We start from the raw sequence: 16,415 nt of genomic DNA on the forward strand, positions 1-16,415 counted from the left end.
TAAATAGTTTGTTGTTATCAATTCAATAAATCAATGATTTTTTTTTTGTCAATGTTTAGCATTATTTTGGTTATTGAGTTCATTAATTTTTTATACTTTATAGATAAATGAGTACAATATACTGCTTTACTGGTAAAAATAAATTTTGTGATTATATTGATATCTTCTACTATTCGCCTAAAATGGCCTAGCCAAGATTTCGCCTGTATAAGTGTTTTCATAATCTGTAATAGAAATTATTTTGAATAATATTTTTTTGCAATAATTTCCATAAAGATTTTTTTGAACATCCGATATTTTTACTGCCTATACAGCCAAATTTACTTAAAACATTTACCTATTACATTAGGTAGAAGTGTTTCAGAAATATCTGTTTTGTTATTTTTAAGTGTTAAGCCCCGTTTATTTTTAATGAACCAGAAAAGCACGAAGTACAGTACGTGCTCGGTTATTGCAACCTAATGAAAACCAAGGCTGTTGCAAATACCTAGCTATTATTCTTACCGAAGAAAAACCCACGTAACTGAAATTTCTTTTATTCTTACATTATAATTATTGTTCAAATTGTATGTCTTATAAACCTAGGACACACATATTCATCTATTATATGCCATATCCATCCATATTCATTTATAATAAAGAATTGTATAAATGCAAGTTTAACTTTTTTTCAACAAAAATGTCTGTAATAAATAATTACTTTCTTCAACAAGTAATAATTTTCAGCACCACTTCTTCTTTAAGTTTTTTTAAAACTAAAATACCAAGTAGTGTCCCTACATTCATTCTCCTCGGCGCACTGAATACACGTATTGTATGCACTTATAGCATTTGTTGCCTTAATTTTTTGCGGGGGGTTCAACTTCACCTTCGTTTTCCTCATCTTCACTATCAATTTCAACAATCAAAACAAACATGACTCATCGTGTTATAAATTTGATAAAGGGACAGATTCCGCTCCTTTATTTTAGAGATTATTTGTGTGAATCTGGCAAGAAACGTATTAAGAGATTTTGAATTGAAACTTTTTCTCCACAAATTTTTAAGTGCCGAATTTCATAATGCCTTTTGAAATTGGACATCCAGCCCCTTTCTTTCTTTTCGCTTTCATTATGTCTACAGTAACAGGAACGTTGGCTGTTACAATACTCTCCGTTTGGGTATCCAATGTTGCTTTTTTTTAATTCTGCATATCATCGATTTATTGACGTCGTATTCTTGCCAAATTGTCTTAACCGACAGCAAAAATATATATGGAACTTTGCAGTACAAAGCAAAAAAATTGCAATTATTAAGGTATTTTTTATTTTGGAGACATTGTACTTATAAAGGTTACATTGAAGTTTCTTAGTGTTGCAATTATTTGCTTAAATTGCTTAAATCGAGAGTTGCAATAACCGAGAACGTACTGTAATTTGATTATAATTCATATAAAGATATTTACATATGCAATAGTGATTTTTCTTATTTCAAATGAGCTGGAATGTTTTCTAAATGATTGGATTAAAAAGTTTTATTTGTATCCGGATTAAAAATAAGCAGTGTGAATGCTTAATATCGCATTTAACAATACGAAACTTTACGAAATAAATACTTAAAATAAAGTGTATCCTTATAATAGGTTTTTTTTCAGTACAACGACACTCAAAAAGCGGTTTACTAATCTTTTAAGTAACACCAACTTTTTACTAGATCATTATCATCCGTAAATATACAGTCCATGTAGGTCTGTATAACAACATCCTTCCCTTCTTTTCTGTTTTTTGCTTTTTTTCCAATTTCTTATGTTCATTTTTTCTAAATCCTGCAGCATACTGTCTTTCCATCGTTTTCTTGATCACCCTCTTCTTCTGCTGCTTCCCATTTCGTTCTCAGAAATCTTAAGCGGTACTTTCCACTTTCCGGCATTCAAGAATTGTTTACGACTATACATTTTCACATTGATTCAATTATTATTGTTAGGGGTTGTGGCACTGCAACCGTCGGATCTATTGTGCCCCACAATAATTCAAATAAAAAACTAATTTTTTGGGGAAGTTTATGTGCTTCCAATTTTTTTTTTTTGTTAACTTGCATATATCTAAAATATATATTCAAATAAAATTGCTCACAGAGTGCTGTACACTTAGGGCATTATTAATATAAATAATTTAAGGTCTTTTAACGATATTTTAATGGAGCTTCAAAAATGCACTTTTGGGTGCTGTTTATGCATTGATCAGGTAATATTTCCCTAAAAAATGAATAAAATCGAAATGCTACCACCAAGGGCGCCAGTAATAAGGTCATGAACAATGATTTATTTTTTCAAATGTACGTGGTGTATATGTACTGGGTGGCTTTTGATTTCAAAACTTTTGCATTTTATATCATATAAAAAAATTGTTGAAGCAAATGTCCTTATAGCCTGTATTCACTACCTAATTTACTTTATAAAATACTCAATCGGTGTAAACGCATTATTTTTACGCAGTGGCGTAACTACAGGGAAGCAACTGGAAGCAACGCTTTCGGGCCCCCAAATTTAGGGGGCCCCACTATAAATTTTTGTATTCATTGTATTTCTTTTTAATAAATTATCAAAAGTGGGACGAAACGTTTTTTGTTGGAATAACTTCATATTGCATTTTATAAAAGATACGTAAATTTTAAATTTAAAGTACATAATATGTATGTACTTCAAATAAAATATTAAACCTATTTATGAAATAAAAAAGTTTTTCTAAGAAAAATATGTGTCTTAATCGAGAGTTTATATGGAGGCTATATCTAAGTTTAAACCCATTTGAAAATAATTTTGTACGTTGTCTTTTGCAAATATCAGTACTGTATACACCAAATTCCATTTGAATACCTTTATTAAAACCGGAGAAACCTCATATCCGATTGTTAAGTTTATATCACAGCTACAAGAAATAGACGTCCAATTTCAATCAAATCAAATGGTGAACAGGGTGCGCTCCCGATAAGTATGTGTATAAAGTTTCATTCGAAGAGTTCAAAAGCTGAGAGAGTAGTTTGAACTGTAAAAGTATACTGATATATACTTAATGGTATTTCCGAAGTTTCCTTTAATGCGTTACGAAAATCTTGACAAACCTTATATACCCTTTTTACATTTTTTCGTATAAAGAGTATAAAAAGAGGGGCCCCTTAGTATGATGGTAGGGGCCCCTTAGTTAGAATTTGCTTACAGGCCTAAAAAATGTAGTTACGCCACTGTTTTTACGGCAAATGCCATGCAGTGGTATTGTGCATTAATGGAGGTAAATAACTTAAATCATGATTAACCATGTGTAAGACAGAGTTGCTTTGAAAAGCTTCTGAAAAACTTAACACTATAACCACAGAGTTGCTTTAAAAAGCTTCTGGAAAACTTAACACTATAACGATAGGGTTGTTTCATGTTTTTTATTATATATTATTATCTTATTTTGTTTTAGTTAGTATACGTACAAATTATTAAAGAGTATTAAGAAAAAGGCAAAGAGTGGTTTTTATTTCGAGGGAACGGCTATTCTGCAAACAATATAAGAAGATGAATATTATTTATTAACCAACAATATAAACATACATAAACTATTATATGCAAACAAAAACAGATCACATGATTATGGACACTACCAATCATGAGCTACCAAATTTAAATCAATTCAATTTTTTTTATGGGTGAAAAATATATCTGAGCTCTGTAGAATAAAACTCAACTCTACTATTTATGCTAAAATGAACAATGATCTTGTAAAATATGGAATATGACTTACACAAATGTGTAAAAAATGTGCTGCACTATCTTACAACTAAATATTAATTATTATGTTGAAGCTATTTGAGCCAGTGCTCTTAAGCACTTTTACTCTCTATTAACTACGAGATATCTTTAAAACCCCTCTTTACGCCTTGACTGTGTTATTGTTTATCATTTCATCAGACTAAACAATAATTGACCTCAGATCTTCATACCTCCCCGAGGAGCCTGTAACCATTCTAAGATTCAATAACGCGATGTCTGTAGATTTTCATAAATAATTTCAAGGCTCTATCCTTTATGTATTTTTTGACCGGATCAATCTTGAGGTCTCTGAGGATGTCATTCGTCCTAAAGTACCATGGTACCTTGATAAGTCTTCTCAGAGCCTGGCTTTGTGCAATTTCTAGATGACGAAATAAATATTAATAAAACCCATAAAAAAATAAAAGATTGTTCAACAAGTAATTATGTTTTTTTTTTATAAAAATAAAAGACGATTTTCTTATCGTGTATAAAAATTTTATTGACTTGTAATATATATTCTCCATTTCGATTCAATATATTTTGTCATTACATCTGTTAGTAGCATAATTTCACGTTCATTAATCTTTGCTCTTCGCTGGTATCAAACTGATTCAGTTGAGTTTTGATCACCTCATTTGAAGCAAATGTTAAAATAAGATAAATTATAATCAGGTTTATGATCTGGAGAATATGGTAAGTGTAGCAATATATTCATTATATAATTATAATGTTGAAACACTACACCTTCTGGATTTCGTCTAACCTTCTCTGTTTTCTTAAGCTGATGCAGTGGCGTAACTACAGGGAAGCAACTGGAAGCAACGCTTTCGGGCCCCCGAATTTAGGGGGCCCCACTATAAATGTTTGTAAACGTTTTTTGTTGGAATAACTTCATATTGCATTTTATAAAAGACACGTAAATTTTAAATTTAAAGTACATAATATGTATGTACTTCAAATAAAATATTAAACCTATTTATAAAATAAAAAAGTTTTTCTAAGAAAAGTATGTGTCGTAATCGAGAGTTTATATGGAAGCTATATCTAGATTTAAACCCATTTGAAAATAATTTTGTACGTTGTCTTTTGCAAATATCAGTACTGTATACACCAAATTCTATTTAAATACCTTTATTAAAAACGGAGAAACCTCATATCCGATTGTTAAGTTTATATCACAGCTACAAGAAATAGACGTCAAATTTCAATCAAATCAAATGGTGAACAGGGTCGGCTAAAAGTATGTGTGTAAAGTTTCATTCGAAGAGTTCAAAAGCTGAGAGAGTAGTTTGAACTGAAAAAGTATATATATACTGTACTGATATATACTTAATGGTATTTCCGACGTTTCCTTTAATGCGTTACAAAAATCTTGACAAACCTTATATACCCTTTTCACATTTTTCGTGTAAAGAGTATAAAAAGAGGGGCCCTTAGTATGTTGATAGGGGCCCCTTAGTTAGAATTTGCTTACAGGCCTAAAAAATGTAGTTACGCCACTGAGCTGATGACAGAACACTACAGAATTTATCTGTGTGTTGTCCGGTAGACAAATAGGATTCCTTTAAAATATCACCAAACAAATTGTATCACTTATTTTTGCTAAATAGTAAGCAGCTTTTCAAGTCCTTTTAGGCGGTTATTTTATTTATTGTAAGATTTATTGCTTTTACCTTTATTGTGGACAACCCATCATTCGACTCTATTGATAATACGTTTAAAAAATAGTTAATTTTTTTGACGTTTGAGAAGAAAATTTACAAATGTTAACGCAAAAGCAAAAATTTCGTAGCAACATTTATATCTATATGCAGGGTTTTGAAATGTTATTTGCCGATTTACATTAATTAATACCTACCGTGTGTCTTCATCAGCTAAATTGACGGTTCTCAATTTCGTAACCCATTTTAATCTAATCTTTTCCATACACTTCGAATAATTTTTTTCCTGATTCAAAATTATTTTAACCTATTCGATAGTAAAAATAAAAATATGCCAAAAACTCAGTTTTGTTCTTTTTGTATTTGAAATCTAATTTTCAATTTCTTAAAAACCCAATATATTACGTATTGCATGAAAAATTAAATATTATAAAGAGTAGCAGGAACAAATCGGCAGTAGTGATGGCACTATCTATGTTTAGTCCTTGTATGATTTAGTTTATCAGATAATTAGAAACTTCAAGTACAATAATGCACTTCTAGATTTTCAATATACTGCCGGATTTTATCAAGTAATTAATAGTTTTCTAATGCTTCTTTGAAACGGAACTTATCAAAACCTTGTGGTTCATAACAACGACCGAGGCATTCTATATTTATAGAGAAAGCAATATTTAAATATATAAATTAAATTTGGAAATTCATTGACTTATACCTGCAAAAAAAAAATAGTTGCAAAACTCAAACTGGTGTTGTCTAAATTAATTATATTATATACATTAAAATCCCCACCTTATCTGTAATTTGAAAAAGGCGGAATTGATGTGGTTTTTGAGGGTAATATTTCGTTTGAAGTTTTACCAGGTTCACTTATCATTATCACCTCACCCATATCCTAGAATATAGATACATATTAAAATGTGAACACAGATATTTTAAATTATGATAATACTTTTATTTTTTAAATATACAAAACACTTTTGCCGTCATATATCTCTTATAAAGAAACAAGCGTAATCTTTGTACTACTATCTAACTAATCCAGAGTAGTTTCTTATAATTCACTACGATAATTATCAAATCATTGAAAATTATAAAAATAGAATTGAGAGCAAGCCAAAAGCATCGATTTATCTTATATTGGCACAACAGTTAAGCATTTTGTAGCTGTAAAATAGTCAAAACGTTATCTGTATTCCAAAGTATATAGGACTTTATAAAAACTGGAATTCGTAGAGGATTCATCTATTGGCAATTACTTACAAGATAAGATCAATCATTTGCAGCATTTGCCTGTTTTGGTATTGTGGAACTTTCACCTATTCGAAAAAATGAATTTAATCGAGAAAAGCATTTTATGAATGCAGTCACTCAAAAGGTCTGCGCAACAAAATTTTTTGAGTCAGTTGTGTTGTTGAGTCATCAACACAACTGAATATCCCTAACATATATCTCCTGCTGTAAACAAAATTTCAGACGCTTTTCCGATTTTCCAAACATGTCTAGAGCAACCTAGAAGTATTCTAGATTCATTGATATACAAATAATCCTTTGATTTATATTGGGGAAGTTCTTCAGCTACCATGTCATCAAAAACAAAAATAAAGTAAGATTAGCAGAATAAAATATTTATATAATAATACAGTAATCCCCCCTATAACGCGGTGGATTAGTTCCGTGTTATAGGAAAACGCGTTATAGGGGTGTACCCGCATACCCTGTATACCCTAAACTGTACAAATCCCCGCGTTATATGGGGAAATGTCCGTGTTATACGGGGGATTGAAATCGCGTAATATGAAAACGCGTTATAAGGGTACCGCGTTGTAGAGGGGAATACTGTATACTATTTTCAAAATTTATGTATGTAAATAATACATAATATTCATTTACTGATAGAATCAACTAAATATTTGGAATAGTTTATTTTTTTTTTTTATTTATTTTTAGATGCCTAAATTTTATTACTCCGATTCTGTATAATTTTTCCAAATTTTGAAGAGTCGAAATATTTTTGGTTTTAATGTTGAACCAAATTTTTTTTTTTTTGCCTGTGGAATAATTTGCCATTTCAGTTTTATGTCATTACTGCTTTGTGATTGGCTCACAGCACTGTTTGTGCACTTTTCCCTATAGCGCCGTTCGTTTACGGCGTCAGTTTTTCTGTTACGCTGCCTCAGTCGCGTTTCGCTGCTACTGCAAAATATACAAAGCTTTGTCTAGAAATCTGGAGAATAGTTGTATACACCCCTTTCGATGTGTTTTAATCAGCAGTCAGGGTGCGACTGAATTTTTGAAAGTGTCAAATATTTTTATAATTCCAAAAATAGTAAATTAAATGAAAAATACTATAGCATTGAAAAATCGAGTGGTGCATAGAATAAATAGTTCACAAAAAGTTTTCAATATATTAATATTTTCAGTACGATTTTAACAATTTTCGATACTGATTTGATTTCCAGCATAGAGTCTATTATTATTGTATCAAAGTCTTTGCATTGACTTTATTTCCATATGAGCAAAGCAGCCGTTCAATTAGTTATGCTTATCTGTAATAAAATTTAGAGAGCAATGAAGTATTATTTGACAAAAAAATTATACACATTAACCCATATCCGCCCAAGGATTTTTTTTTGGAGTTTTTGGTCAAAATATTTTTTTTAAAGTTTAATTACCAAGGGGGTGTGGGGTGTAGAGTGAAGTCACAAATATTTTTGTAAAGCTAAAGCTTCATACATTCAAAGTATTAATGAATGAATTTAGAGTATAAACTCTAAACTTTTTCTAATATAAACAAAAAATCCATGAAAAGTGGTAAAATTTACTGTTCGATTAATCGAACGTTGAGCGGATATGGGTTAAATTGCAATACAATAACATCATTGGTATTCACACAAAGATAGAATAGCAGACTACGTCATCCAACTTTCCATATATGCAATGGCGGCACTAGACCAAAAATGGACGTTGACAAGATATCAGATTTTTGAGACCTCTTCCATTTTCCAAAGTCAAACATTAAATGCAAACCATGCATAAATATATTAACAATAATCAAATCGGAGAAGAATTTTCGGAGAATTTTTTACTTTTAACTTTTAGTTTACCTTTATTAAAAACTCTTTTGTAATTTGAAATTTCGGGTTTTCCAAAAAGTAATAAAAGTATTTCAATATTAAAATGGTAGGGTGTTGACATGTTTGATAAAATCACTTGCTACGTCACGCTCGAATGTGATACTATTGATTGAATACTATATCAACACTAACAAGAAGTCTATGTCACCTCTTACAAACGTTACAACGAAGCCAACATAAAGCAGCTAACATACTGCCTCAACTACGCTGTCCGAGGGTTTGTTTAAAATCAAGTGCATTACCAGTTAAACCACTAACGAATGAACTATGAACTGTACAAGCTTTAACACGACGTTGATTTAATTTAACAAATTAACATCCAGCGGCTTCGCTGGCTTCGTCATGTCGTGAGAATGGACGAAGATGCTTCTGCGAAAAAGGTGTTTGAAGTAGTAGCTGGAGAAAGAAGGCGTAGAGGTAGACTGTGTCTCCGGTTTAGCCATCAAGTTGAGGGAGCACTAACCGATCTGCTGTACGAGACTGTAGAAGGCGCAAACGCTGCAAAAGCGCCTGGGGAGACATGATGCGTCAGGCCTTGCAGCATAACAACTCGGTAACGGGTTGTTATGGCTAAATAAGTAAGTAAGTAAGCATTGCCAGTCATACTCCGCACATTCTAAGTATATTACATTTTTGTACAGGATCCATAAGAGCGTTAAAGGATAATAATATTTCAAATTTTGCCTAAATAGCTAAGTTTTAAACAACTTATTCCGAGTTTTGTCCTAGATAAGATGGTTCTACTTCTTCTGTAAGCGGCTATCACCAGCGATCTGCGTCAATTTCGTTTAAGTCGAATAACCAAATTTAATTTTGGAACTCATTTTGTCGTCAATAATCCTAGTAGATATATCAATTCGAACATTTTTGAGCTGCACACAACTCCTAAAACTAATGTTCCAGCTCCTTCAGCATCACTCGTCTGCCCTGATCACCCAGTTCAAGCGCAAACACGTTATTGTCGTTTCACAGTGCACAAGTTGCATAAGAAACTATTTACCTTCCGTTGGGGAGTCAAATTGTCGCTGGAGTGAGACCAGCTCTGCCATGTCTACCATACAGAATATGGTATGCATGGCCTAACGTAGCGTATTAAAACCGCCAATACATTTTGAGGTTTAAGGTATCAGAAAGTAGAAAACTTAAAACGATGGTGAAGCAAATTAGTCATGTGATAGTGGTTATAAAGAGAGAAGGGGTAGCTTCTGTTCAGAAAGCTATATATTGCAATATACTGTCATATCGACTATTCACGGAATTGTACCCTAAAATTAATTAAAGACGCCCTGTTATTGTACTGTACTAAAAATGTGGAACTCATTATTAGTAAGCTTTCTTGTGGAGGGTTCAACAGAATGATTTTTGCTTTTATGTTAGTTACTAATCAACAGCATTAAACCATTGAATTGGGTAGATAATCTGCATGCAAACGAGTAACAAAGGTACAACACACTTTGGTGCCAGCTCTTTCTCCATCTCTTTTACTATGTTCCAAACAACTATTTACTGGCAAACTTAAACTTAATTGGAAGCAAAATACCTTCAGTGGGAATCATGATTGCATTGCATGATAATACAAGCTTAAACAAATCTTCGTACTGAGTCGTACTAAGTAGGATAAGGCACAAAAGTAAACTCTATGTTACTAGTTTCCTGAGCACTATTGCGTTCATAGCATTATTCAATTTGTGATTCACATTACGCTGTTTAATCTCATAAGCAAAGAAATAATTTTTCTTCAGGAAATATTAAATATACATATATCTCCCGTTCCTAATTTCTATAGCATATTCAATGTTGACTTTTTATCTGAATGCCAGGCATTAGAGTGATTTTTTATTTTATTAGGTGATTATTTATTTATGATTTGACAATTTATATTGGCTAGTGAAGTTCTCTTAAAGTGTTGTAAGTATAAAAATATTATAGGCTTTTAAACTAATATATTGAACTTGTAACTTACCTTAATGATATATACAGTAACATATGTATATAAATATATAAATTATCTGCTTTACAGCCCTTGAGTTCAGTTTAAACTATTCCAAGAACAATTACTTGCCACGCATCTCTGGATAAAATATGGACACAGTTCAATATATTTCTTTTCTGGCTTTATCACAAGAATGTCGTAGGCTATTGCAAGGATGAGCTTGTCAAGTTGAAAGTTTTACAAACTTATATCGCACATTTAAACCATAGCCGCGCTATACCAACTCTGTATGTCGGCAAAGCACGGGCCTTTAATTACCAAGTCATAAAAGTAAATAAATTATATTCACTAATTAATTAAATTAAAGAAAAATAAATACAAATTAAGATAAATGAATTTTTCTGCTCTTAGCCTCAATGAATTTTTTTCAAATATCATAATTTGCTCCAACTGCTATTATTGCTGCAATTGATAGAATTGCCAATGCAGATGAGTCTCTTGACTCATCGTACTTTTCAAGTAGGTCTTAATCAATTTTAACTTTGAGCAGCTTCCTTCAGGATGTATATCGTTGAGTCTAATGATCGTTGAGTATAGCCTAGAGCATTACAATGTTGGAGAAAGTCTTCGCAAAAAGGATTTCACAATAAAAGTGATCTAGATTGACAAATTTACCTAATGTTAATCTACTGACAATTACCAAGTCTTAACTGTTCCTTTGTCAAAAACAAATCATGATTACCACATTTAACACAGTTGCGATTATCAGTGCGACGCTCTCCATTGTTATAAGTAAGAAACGTAGGAAAACAAAATCAAATTTTCTCTGGTATGTAGAGTTAAAGTTTTAAGAAATATGTCGCCGACGCCTAGCGCCACCACTGCATCCAAAAATCTAAACAAAATGCCATCGAAATTAGGGGGGTTTTTTTGATGCGATGCACTTATATATTCTAAAAGTTACTTTTACTGTAGGTAATACGTAGAACTGACCTTAAGTAATAAATGTCTGAACACCACTTTTTTATTTTTCTTGGATTAAGCCCTAAGATTAAACTGTCAAGGCAGATGATTTCGTTTTTGCTTGTCTTATATATAAGCAAGCAAATGACGTAAAAATAGAAAAAGTAGAATTGAAATTAAATTAATATTTTATAACTATTAATATTTCTTTGTTTATTATTTTTTTAAATACTTTAAATTTATAATTTTACTTAAAACTTGTGGAACACATCTAAATCAAGAGAATCGACTGATGTTTTTCCTATAACCGAAAAATATTTCTGAACTCTATAACCTCGATAACTTGATAACATCAAAAAGATATATATACATAAGACTTTATGACTTTACCGAGTAACCGAAAATACGCCTTACATGCTACTCGGTTATAAGTCCTGTTTTTGTAAAAATGAACGCTATTAATTGCTAACGAATAATATGATAATAATAATATGTAATAATATAATAATATGATAATGTTAATATGATAACGAATAGGAAATAAAAAATTAAAATTGCTATGTGACTTCAGATAAATTAAAATATTTTAAATTCGCAATAAACCTCTTTATATACAATATCTTGATACTTACACAAACTTTTAAAAAAAAAGTTAAAGGAACGAATATATCTGTTATTTTTTTTTAACTAAACTTCGAAAAAGTTTCTAATGAATTAAACCTAACATTTTGATTTAAAATTAACTGTTAATTGTTGTGAGGTCTCGAATATAAATGAAAAATTTACCATTTTCCAATAGTAAAGATATCGGATTTCAATAAGACTTATAACTTTTATACATTATATTACTAGTCTACCAACTGATTAGAGAAATCAGTATTTTTTTAAAAAACTAATATTTTTAACACTTAATCGTAAAACGTCTTAATGTAAAGGCAAACTTATTTATCTTGATTACATTTATTAACTTTTACAAATTAATAATAGTACAAAACTTGAAATCCAAAAGAATTATTATAGTTTTTATTAGTGCAGTAGATAATAACAACACACCCACCCATACCACGTTATGAGAATTATATGTTTTATGTAGTTTGGATTAAATTTAGAAAATTGCTATTTACAAACGTTAGCATGTATGTAATAATGCAAAACATGAATATTATTAACGCGATATCCGATACAACATTACGAATATGGGCGATATATTTCAATCCTTTGAAATTAATTTTAAATAAACCTAATGCCATTTCTAATGGCATAATGGAATTTTCTCGATTGCGATTGAAGTACATTTCCATAATAGAGCTAATTATACACGGCAGCAGCAAGCTTATTTTGTGTTGTTCCTCGCAAAAATGCAAGGTATATAAATATATTATAACGGCAGGAATAATTACATGTATTTTATAACGGAACAAAGGATGTACGTTTTGTTCTGAAACTGTGGTGAGTTCTTGAGGATAGTCGGCAGCTTCAAATATCGTAGACGGGTCCGTTAAAATACTTGGTGTTATATCCGCATCATTTGCTTGTACCACATCATCTAAAACAAAAAAATAAAAATTATTTTCTTTTTTTGGCTTCAGCAAAGCTTTAAAACTTTTTAAACGTACAGGCTATATACTAGTTGAACTAAATTAATCAAGATTAGATTCATGTAGCAATTGTCTATTGTGACACCATTGCTCAACATGAGACCTTAACTGTATTACTTATAAAATCATTTGTAGGCTTTTATAAAGCGCACAGAGTTATAAATCTACTATAAGTGTTGGACAACTTTGTGATGGAGCTAAAGACGTTCGTTTTAGAAATTCTCTCTATTTCTAGATACTGCCGGGCACTTACAGAACTGTATCACTGTTATTGTCCCCTTTTTAACTTCATAGCTTTTGTAATATTCCTTGTAGAGGGCTTCCCGCCAAGCGACATAAGTCCAAAAAAGTCAGTGACCAGTTATGCACTCCACGACCTACAGATGCGCTCTCTTGTTAGGCTAAGTAAGTATTTTGATTTTTTACTATCAAACTAAATTGAATTTAATTAAATTTAAATTTATTTTCTCTTCCTATTAGAAAGAGACGAAGAGTTCATAGAAGTACAGTCAAATTTCCATAACTCGAAGTACCATTTTGCAAAGAAAAGGCTCGACTTATGGAGACTTCTATACGCTTTAGTGCTTCTTTTACAAGAATAGTAAATAGTAGTTGCGATAGTTGGAATCTAGAAGTCTTATTCGGCGCAACATAAAGAAAAAACAACATAAAGAAAAAACTAAACATTTAGTTTGGAAAAAGGGAATTCCCCTAATACCAAGATGAATTCATACTTAAAACAAAACTTCGACATATAGAATGCAGTTGCCCATATTCCTATTAACGCGTGACAATATTTTTATTCGAGTTATAGAAGCAGATTTGTATGTACTTTGCTCTCTAAAACCCTGTTGCACTCTTTTTAGTTCGAGTTATAGAAACTTCAAGTTATGGAAGTTTGATTGTACATAATTTAAGTATTTCTTGTTTAGTTGTCTTCATTACAAAATTAAGTTGAAATTGCAATCAGATTAAACGCAGAACTGAGTTATCGGTATTTCTCCTATCAAGTCAATATTTAGTCCAACTTATATATAACCATAACAACCTTACAAATGTATTTTTACCATTTATAGTTATGTATTATTTGTCTAATCACTGTAAAAATTGCATATACTAGTTAGCAATAGACGAGGTTTGTCATATTAGTTTAATTAAGTTAAAAACTTATATTTCTATATTTAAAAAAGTACATCATATCAGTAAATAGCGTTATGAAAAAGGTTGCTCAAAATAAAGCAAATTAAATTAAATTTCATTGCCGATTGGGATTACCCTGGAAATTGAAACTCAATAATTTTTTAAAATATTTCTAATTCATTGTTATTTTGATAACTTAAAAATAGATTTTTTATATTAAAAACTTTTTTAAAAGTAGTCAGGCTTTTCAGTGTTTTTAAATATAAACAAAAGATATATATCATATATATATACAATATTAACGTTATATTAATAAAAATATTAATACATGCAAAACATTGTTCATTTTATAAAAGCTTTAGTTCACTGTTGACTTCATAACAGAATTCAAATGACATATGTACACTGTACGAGAGAACCTGTATGATAATGCTTCACTTCGTATAAAGGGTCAAAGGGTTTTTCAAATATTCCAAAACAATAAATATTGAAAATATATTTTTCAAGAAACGAGCATTCACTAAAAGAAATTTTAGACAGTAAAATTTAATATTTCCATTGCAACTAGTAAAGCCGGCACTGTAGACATTACTCACTTAAAACAAATAAAATATTTGCACCATAAGCGCTATTTAAGTGGGTTTAGTTTTGAAACATTATGAATAACAAATAACAAATTAATATTACCATAAACTTTTGGCTGCTGACTTTCGTTAACAGTTCCGCCAATTAACTTCTGTAGCCTGTTTTCAGCGTTACAAAGTATTTTCTTTCGACGAAGTTCTCGTCTTAGCTCCGCTGCATTTTTTTGTGGCATTGACTCAGTTTGTACTTCCATGTCTTCAATTTACAATATTAAGAAATAATAAAAAAAATGTAAAAATGAATTCACACCTTTTACTAAGTCAACTTATATTTCAATTAATCGCACAGCTGATTTAGCATTTGTACACAGGGTGTTTTACTCAATATAGCTTAAATAAGTATTTTTGTATATTGAAAAGTAATTTTAATGCGCTCAACACACAACCCGTCAAGCAGTTTTGATGTTGTTCAATCACGTTGACTGCAACGTCAATCTAACTACGTTCTATACATTAGCCCAAAACTTTATTCAAATTAGAGGCGTTTTTGTGTACCAATCGTAGGAATTTATGTCATTTAATTTATTAAATAATTTGGAAAACTTTTTGAACAAAATTTTAAGTTACTGAAAAAACTCTTTTTTACAGTACTACGAATAAAAAATGTTGATTAAATTTTTATTTTTGACTTATAAAACTCTGAGTACAATAATTTGAACGTTTCAATTTGTCGTTGCAACCAAAAAATATTTACAAGATTGCTGACGAAAATTGTAACAATAATAATAAATTGTAAAACGCTCTATATTGTTTATATGCGAAAATAACTATAAATTTTTAAGTTAATTTATCTTGGATCAATATGACCCATTCTCGGCTTAGCGTTGGCTTCAGAGGATTGACATTTTGGTTTTTTTTTTATGCCAACATTACTTTTTAAAATACCCAAGACCGAAAAATCTAAAGAGTTTATATCAGTTTTACACAGTGGCCACTGTGTTGAAACATTGTTTTTCAACCATTCTTAGTTGATAAGAGGTTTGTGCAATAGTGATGAGTTCTGTTGGATTGTCCAACACCTGCGACGGAAATGTGTATCTGCCTACGGCTTTAGTGCTCCTTATGAAATAATTTTTCAATAGATTTGGATGTTTATTTTTACCCCACGGTAAATGAACACGAGCGGAGAGTGATAATCGACCGTTACGGCGACACACACCATCACTATCGGTGGCGCCTGCTTTCTGTTGGCCATTCATGTTTAAAGTTATATGGCGTTTACACTGGCTGAAAATGGCTCATTCTGAATGAGTCATTTGAAAGTGTTTACATTCGTTATATTTCATTTTTTCTCATTTCAAACAGCTGATTTTTCAACTTACATGTTGATTTAATTTTTGGTCTGTGCCAAAAAAATGTTACAGGAAGGTTAAATATACCTTCAAACCTTACAATATAAACTGAAAACTTGTTTCTAGATTCGATTTATTTATTTTTGGGAAGTAGAAGTTCCAAAAATTGGTGCATCGTTTTAAAGAAAATGCAACCACCAAACATTTGTTTACCTTTTTTTGTAAATATGTCAAAACAGCTTTTTCAAACTGTCAAAATGCCATGAAGAGCT

At 30.7% G+C, this 16,415-nt stretch overlaps 1 protein-coding gene across 1 annotated transcript; it reads right to left on the reverse strand.

Annotated features, from left to right (window-relative positions):
• Nucleotides 1-12,476: 12,476 nt before the first annotated feature.
• LOC119688914 lies at nt 12,477-15,417 on the reverse strand. Its single transcript, XM_038103585.1, has 3 exons — nt 15,102-15,417; nt 14,895-15,047; nt 12,477-13,015 (listed from the first exon to the last, which is right to left on the reverse strand). The coding sequence occupies exons 2-3, from the start codon at nt 15,043-15,045 to the stop codon at nt 12,555-12,557; spliced, it is 612 nt and encodes a 203-aa protein (XP_037959513.1). The 5' UTR covers nt 15,046-15,047; nt 15,102-15,417; the 3' UTR covers nt 12,477-12,554.
• Between the last annotated feature and the right edge of the window lie 998 nt (nt 15,418-16,415).

This window comes from Teleopsis dalmanni, chromosome X, assembly GCF_002237135.1.
Source record: "Teleopsis dalmanni isolate 2A chromosome X, ASM223713v2, whole genome shotgun sequence".
Lineage (NCBI taxonomy): Eukaryota > Metazoa > Arthropoda > Insecta > Diptera > Diopsidae > Teleopsis > Teleopsis dalmanni.

Bases quoted from the DNA above. Each gene is read 5' to 3' on its own strand.
- LOC119688914 (XM_038103585.1), bottom strand. From the start codon at position 15,045: ATGGAAGTACAAACTGAGTCAATGCCACAAAAAAATGCAGCGGAGCTA. The intron at 13,016-14,894 runs GTAATATTAATT...TTTTTGTTTTAG, and splicing joins TCAGCAGCCAAAAGTTTATG to ATGATGTGGTACAAGCAAAT.